We start from the raw sequence: 7,945 nt of genomic DNA on the forward strand, positions 1-7,945 counted from the left end.
TTTCTGTAACCGCCATTATGTTACGTATACACGTTTATTGCAATAAACAAATTGTCTTTTTTTATAATTAATTGTAGCTTTACATAAAGTTGATATGGGTTCTGTCTGTTCCAAATTTATTAGCTTTCATAACGTCTGCCCAAATATTCTGTATTAATTTCATAAAATAGATTTTATATTAAGCACGAATACAAACTTCAGAAAGAGCCATCTGTTATTAGCCTTGTGAAACTATAAATCAACACATCCCATAACCACAACCACCCCTCGATATCAACCCCTATTATTAAACACAACGCCATCTATAGGAACGTCTCTGAACGTGTATAACGTGCTTGTAACTTTATATCGATTTTAGTTCCGTTTGTTAAGGGTAGTTAGATAGATGGCGAGACGAAGCTCATAATAAGGGTTGTAAAAGAATCAGTTAACTTATGTAACGTTTATACACATAAGAATATAATCCACGATACTCGTACGAAATTAGTAGTGGTATCATCAAATGACATATAAATTGAAACTTTTTTTTAATGAAACTAAATAGTTATTTATAAATGTGTAGTATTAAAATTTTGTATTACTGTAATTATTTTTATTAAGTCAGTAATAATCAGCGTTAGCTAAACTAACTATACAAATGGTCCAATTTTATTTTAGTTCAGAACTAGAGAATCATACTTTATATAGTTTAATATTCCTTTATTTGTAATAAAATTAAACCAAATATTAGTATATATTCGCACTTTACTTACCTCACGGGTTAATTAAGAGGGTTTAGGTTTCTACTGCAGTTTTTCAAGAGCTTTCCCTACATTTGAACTATTGTTGGTTCTAGGCTTATTAATTTATACGCTACATTTTGTATTTCTATATGTTGTTAGCAACATTAATACAACTATAAAGATGGTTATACAGATGAGTTTTAATTGAAAAATATGCTAAACCATACTGAAGGTAATAAATTCATACTGATAGAATAGAAATTCAATTTGTGAGGGGTTGCATTATCATGAAATTCAACAGCGAAAGTATAAATCGAAATTATTCCTGAAAACTCAACATAAACTAGTATATACCTATAATAAGAGCATAGTTAACATGGCGTGAATACACTATTAAATCCGTAACCCTGAGAGATCAGTCAAGTGACACTAGGACAGTGGGCCGTAGTTGTTATGATAATGTATCCATTCCTCAGAATATGATAGAAGAACATATATTATTTTATCTTTCCACAGGATATCTATGTAACCTACCGATTACATCTAACCAATGAACATATGTATATACAATCCTAAGATTATAAGGAATATATAATATAATATTCTGTGGAACAGCTGAGGAACAGGTAAAGTAACTCACCCAGTGTGCAAGTCAAGTCACCTACCTGTATACATCACACCTGCCAACTAGACGCGTGCCTTTACTGAGAGGTTCTATTACCAACATAAGAATATCAGAACTAATACTTTTTATTTTTTTTCACAAACCTGAAATTAATAATATATAATTTTTGCTTGAAAAGCACACACAATTTTTTTTAAATTTATTTATCCTTCATTGCGCTATCTAGTAGGCTACAAACAATATCATCAAATCTCTTTTACAATAAGAAATGAACTACTAAATTGGTTTTAAGACGTGCACCAATAATAACAATATGAGACCATGTACATCTGTTTTAATTTAACGTTACACATATTATGAAATTCACCTGTCAACCTGCTAAATATTTTTCATTATTTATCAAGGTCACGTATTTTACGCGGATAAACGAAACATAATATAAACAAATAAACTTCCTAGCGAATTGAACTATTATAAGCATTCTTATACACAACAGAGTTTTATGCTACTGCACCTGCTAACTTGACGCCCACACTTTGCTTAATTACAAAAAAATATAGATGCGTTTTACAGTTCAAACAATTTCAAACTTCACTATAGTCTTATTAATAGTTTCTTTCTAAATAATAATCTAGATATTGTTAATTGCTAAAAATTACCTAAATATAACATTTCTAAAGTAACGTTAGATTAGAAATTCAATTTTGAATACAATATTATCAGTAGATATACATCAGATATCTGTAAATAAAACTACGTAGAATCGTACTAGTAAAACGTAAAATTATTAATGACAGATGAATTCTTGTTTATCTTTTTTCCGACTATGAGTAATATAATGAAAAGTATACCTATGTTATGTGGCAAAAAATATGAAAGCTTATTACGGCCGACAAAAGTTCAAGACATTAATAAAACAATATCGTCTCTGATACGTTTACAGCGCCTATTCTCTTTAACGACTTCTAAATAGACGATGTGAACAGATCGCGTCTTCCGAACAAGGTAATGGACGGGATAATTACGCGCAACGACGTGCAACAATAGCGGCGCGAGCTTACCGCTCTATGGCATAATAAGCGCCGGCGTATTTTGATCACAGCGCTACAAGTAGCAGGGGAGCGAGGCAGGCGGCCCGAGCGTATGCGCGCGCGCCGGGCACGCGCCCCACCGCCTCGCCGAGTGGCCCGCCGCCGCCCGCCGCCCGCCGGTGCTCGCGCTACTTAGCGTCGGGGGTGCACGCCACCTCCGCCAATCCACCGGCAACCTCCGCGCGGTTCACACTCGTGTGCTCTCAATATAATCCCGTCAAGTTTACGTCCGCGATGCCGATGACGGCCATTCACGGTTATCAAAATCTCGGTGTAGATCAGAAGCTGGTGCATCTGCAATCTGCTGCACCTAGAAGACTCGCACCCGCACCTGTTGATGCATCTCGGTGTAAGAAGAAATCATATCTCCATCAGCCATATCCATCACAACCGGCCTCAGTAGCTAGAAGAAATGCCAGGGAACGGAATAGAGTAAAACAAGTCAATAATGGATTTGCAGCACTCCGTCAACACATACCATCAGCTGTTACAGCGGCACTTGCTGGGGGTAGAGGGTCATCAAGAAAATTAAGTAAAGTGGATACATTGAGATTGGCTGTGGAATACATTAAAAGCTTGAAACGTTTGCTAGAAGAAAACGAAGAAGGATGCTCGGATTCTCAAATAGGATTGGGTTTAACAACAAATGGACCACAAACGCCTCCATCGTCAGAAGAATCTCATTCACCGGCACCTTCTTTAATATCAGAGAGCTCGGCAGGTCCAAGTGGTCATGATGCATATGATTCATATGAACCTATGAGTCCAGAAGACGAAGAACTCCTTGACGTCATAACATGGTGGCAACAGCAGTGATTCAAAAGGTAAGAATTTTATTTTTGGATTTAAATATTATTTAGAACTCAGTAGTGAACGACATTCATTTTCTGTATAAGTCCTTATATGTGTTAACACAGAACTAATCTCCAGAGCTTTGATAATGATTTTCTTATCACTGTTGACATTTGTCGCGCCGTTTGTTGATTCATTGATATCGTTAAATTATAAGTTTGAACTCAGCCAACAGTGGAATTACATGTTTTTTTATTCCTTAGAAACTGATGAAATATTCTTTATTCTCAATTCCTATGTTACTACATATTTTTGGTAAATATATGAGCTATAATATCAGATATCGTCAAACCTTAAGGCTCACAAGAATTTCGTAAAAATATTTTTTTCTTATACGATTCATTAGTTACGGTTACCTACCAGGTCGATTTTTGTATCGTACCATTATGTTGCACAACTTCAATAGACATTCAGAATTTTTGGCCTGGCACGCAAAAAGTAAATACATAAATTCTATTATGGTCGCGCATTGAACCATCGGATAGACTTTATCTATTCATTGTAAAATTACAACGACACAATAGCATGTCCTTTACAATAGCGAATCTTAAAATATGTCGTCCATAAAAGGTCGTAGGTAGGTAATGTTTTTTTAGGATTTTGGAAAAATATTTCCCTAGATATTTCATGGGATAAAAAGTAGGTACCCGCATTCTGTTTATATATTTACGTCAATAGCGAGCATCAATGATTCCTAACAAACTTGTGGTTCGCCCGGTTCGCCCCGCATGATGTGGGAAAATTGCATATAAAAAGTGGTCTATTTTAATAACAAGTCAGAAGATTACTTAAATTCATTGCAAGTGGAAACAGGTTTATTCAAAGATGACGTCTTTAAAATGTTGATACCACATCCGGTCAGCACTTTTTTTATCACTATCACCATATGGTACAATTTTACGGATTTACGAGAAGTAAACTGGTAGGACCGCATCTAAATATTAAATGATATCGCAAAAAATATTCAGGGCTTCTTTGTTGACTATTAATTTATTTTGCCGGAAGACGAAATCTCAAGAGGAAATAGAAGGGCGGTGAGCAAAGCACACGTGTTACAATATTTGCTAAGCTCTGAACAAACATCTGTTGATACCTTAGTGTTCATGGGAATCGAATAGCGTCATACGGCAGCCTATAGAGATATGCCTTGCGTGTTTTCCTATATATATTTATCTTTATCAAAGGTCTGGCACTTGATTTCTTTTATTTAAGAAGTGAATTTTAAACATTTGTTATAAATGTTGCTTTTTTTCTTGTTCCCAGGAACCGTGCATTACGGTGATCAAAGTGCGGCCAATGGACGGCTTGTGAAAAAAGCAAGTATTCCTCCAGAGGAGTCCGGGCGATGGAGCGCGAGGGACTCCGAGAGAACCTCTAATTAAGCGTAATCAGTTTATTCCTAATGAGAGGGGATAATGGTGGACTATAACGACCTCATCGATGCATTCCGCCGACAGAGCACCCAACGAATACCCTTTACTGCATTTCATACATCGATGGGATAGTACGACAAAGACTGAATCGATTATTTGTTCCATTTATGCATTTAGTATTATGATAAGTGATTCACATCGCTGTGCCTTATTATAAGCCTCACCTACGTAAATACGATAGCTTCCAGTTAAAGTATTAAGTATTAATATAGTTTATAACTGTTATCTAGTCATTAGTGATATGTTTATGTTTAAAATTGTAATATTAAAGTAGATTGTGACTTTTGTTTAGTATAAGTGGTTACCTTATGGTATGACATTATCTTATGAAAGTTCACGATTTTATAACTATAGTTTGGAAATCTTCAGACAAAGACTTCTAGTGTACATAGATAAATTATAGTAGCACCCTAAGACAGATTCCTAATATTTTAAGATTTTTTTTTATATTAAAAGAACTGTTTATAGTCAAATTAAAAGAAACTACCCAGCTTCAAACATTCGGTTGTTTCATGAAATAAATAAAATATTTCGACGTATACCGTATTTTAATTTATACGACTTACAAATTTATCTTACCTACTCTAGTAATACGAACGTATGTTTCTGCTATTCTATAGAGAGTGCAAATAGAGTAAACTAGTTACTTACATAGGTGTAGGTACTTTATATACCTAAATATATTTACACCTATTTAAGTATAAGTGTAGAATATTTTTTTAGGCCTCATCGTATATTATTAACAAGAAAATACTTATTTCTTAGAAATATATACATGGTGAACAATATACTTTGGTAACTTAAAAACGAATTAATAAAATTGGTGAATCAATAAAAAACAATCCAACAGATTAAATAGCAGAGTCTGTGCATTTATAGAGTATTTCCCAGTTAACATTAAATCACAAAAATGCTATAGCCTATTATTCTTCGATAAAAGGCAACGATTATTGCTTTGTTAAAAGAGTTATTCTATAACACTTATTTAAGAATGTGTGAACCTGTTAGAGGCGTATTATCTTACTTTAGTACGGTTTGTATTACTATAAGGATGGATGAATTTTGATACAGCTAATAAGTTTAGAATATATTAGCCAAGCTAAAATCCATTTTATGAAAAATATGGTAGACCATTCCTGGTTAGTAAAATGTTCACAATAGAATAAAAACCAAATCTTAAGTTTAAAAAATTTATACTTGTTGGTGCTGTAAATAAACTGGTGAAACTTGTTTATCATTCCGAGTACTTTAAAAAAATAATACTGTAGTCCTCATATATCATTTCCTCGAAGAAATATAGGTACTATGTATAAGTATAGGTACTGAAGGTCATGTGTTATGTATGTTTAACTTTAACTGAAATCCGTATACAAATGGGGCAATGTTGATAAAACAGATTAAATATTTTTCCAATCTAGGTTTACAAAGTAAAGCGAAACACAAAAAATTCATAACTTAAATAAATTGGTGATCGGAAGTTGTATGAACTTGTAATAAAATATATTGTAATAAATAAAATATATTCGATTAAAAACTTTTTAAATAATTTCAAATTTAATTTTGATAGCAATACAGATTAAAATAGATCAGTTAGGAAATTAACATATAGAAAAGCTAAGAAATTATCGTCTTGTAATATAACTCTACCTAAAATAACAAATATTAGAATATATATATTACATAACTAATAGGTATTATACTGCCTATTATACAAGTAGTATTCTACAGTAGTATAGTTGATAGTTAAAATGAATACACAGTATGATACCAGTAATACCGGTTTTTGGTAAATATTTTTAATAACCGTATTCTATAGTTAAAACGTTGCAAAATTAAAATAACAAAAGGTTTTCTTTCCACACGTGCTTCAGATCGCATTACATTTCGCAAAAGAAAATAATAAAACGCGAATTACAAAATGGGACCCTAAACATACATGTTGTATTTAATTTTAAAAGACAATCTGGATGCAACTGGATCACGTTCGCCGCACATCGAAATCAAATAGCAATAATAATTTTTGATAATGGAAGCGAAGGGAAGCCATTGCGATTATGGGTGGATGTTTCCTTTGGATATTAATTGTTGGAACTTGTTTCTAAGGAACGGGATCTACTAGATGCTGCGGAAACGTATGGCAACTTTGAACGCACCTGTGGATTTGCGAATCATTTTGACGGCAGTTAATTTTCTTTACATTAATTATCGGTTACTATGTAAGTCTACATCCTGTAATTGCTCGTTATTATACTGTCCGTTGTTACAATTACCAATGTTGGTTTACTATTTTCTATGTTAGTATGCCATCGTTTGGTCTATATTGTAATTTATTGAATAAATTATGCTTACGCATTCTATATATATTTGTCTTCTTATAATTAATTATACCAAATCATAATTTCGATCATTCAGTGAATAAAATTGATTGATAAATGAACTAGTAGACCGATCTACTCAACGAACTCATTAGAATATTGGTTTAGAGTTCTAGCTGCACTTTCAGTGATTACAGGTTTCATCGGCGCTTAATATGTATTATTATTAGTATTAACGAGTTTGTATTATTATTGTTTTATTTGTATTATTATTATTGTATTTACATAGAATAAACTAAAGCAAAATCGAATATGTTTCTTTAGAAACTTTTGTATTCCAATACACACTCCATAGTTAAAGTTGAATATAGTTCTACACTTTTAATTATTTTTTATTGAATATTGTTGTTATTTATTCAATAAGTATTATTATGTATTAGTTTTGTATATAAATATTATTATGTATTAATTCTCTTACCTGTATTATAAATTCAACATTATTAGCACCTCCTTTAAAGTCCTACTAAGTAATTGGAAATAAACTAGGTGAGACAAAAGTAAAGTTTATGCAAATCAAATCATCAAAACCTTCTTCATTCAAATTTTGATTTAGGCAAAAAAAATTTTGTCTATAAAAAAAACTAAAATTCCTTAAAAATATAAAATCGATAGAATAAACCAGAACAGGCATCTACCACTTTGCCCACATAAGCAACCAACAACGCCCACCATAACTGCAGATCCTGATTATAAATCTCGTTTCTAGGAACCTGTTCAAATAAAATTGTTTCCAACGCTAAAAAGTAACTATAGTGGCGCCTAGTGACCCTAATTCGGTTTTTAACAAGCGAATCTTTGCGACAGTCTCTTACAATAATTACTTCGGTTCTGCAGGTGTGTACAATGA

At 32.7% G+C, this 7,945-nt stretch overlaps 1 protein-coding gene across 1 annotated transcript; it reads left to right on the top strand.

The window, feature by feature from the left end:
* The first annotated feature begins 2,559 nt into the window (after nt 1-2,559).
* On the top strand, nt 2,560-5,262 carry LOC131854800 (achaete-scute complex protein T3-like). The gene is made up of 2 exons (XM_059205961.1): nt 2,560-3,262; nt 4,554-5,262. Exon 1 carries the CDS (start codon nt 2,673-2,675, stop codon nt 3,252-3,254), a length of 582 nt encoding a protein of 193 aa, XP_059061944.1. The 5' UTR covers nt 2,560-2,672; the 3' UTR covers nt 3,255-3,262; nt 4,554-5,262.
* Nucleotides 5,263-7,945: the final 2,683 nt, after the last annotated feature.

The sequence above is a fragment of the Achroia grisella genome, unplaced genomic scaffold (genome assembly GCF_030625045.1).
Source record: "Achroia grisella isolate CSIRO2021 unplaced genomic scaffold, CSIRO_AGI_Agris_v1 utg1245, whole genome shotgun sequence".
In the NCBI taxonomy this organism is placed as follows: Eukaryota; Metazoa; Arthropoda; class Insecta; order Lepidoptera; family Pyralidae; genus Achroia; species Achroia grisella.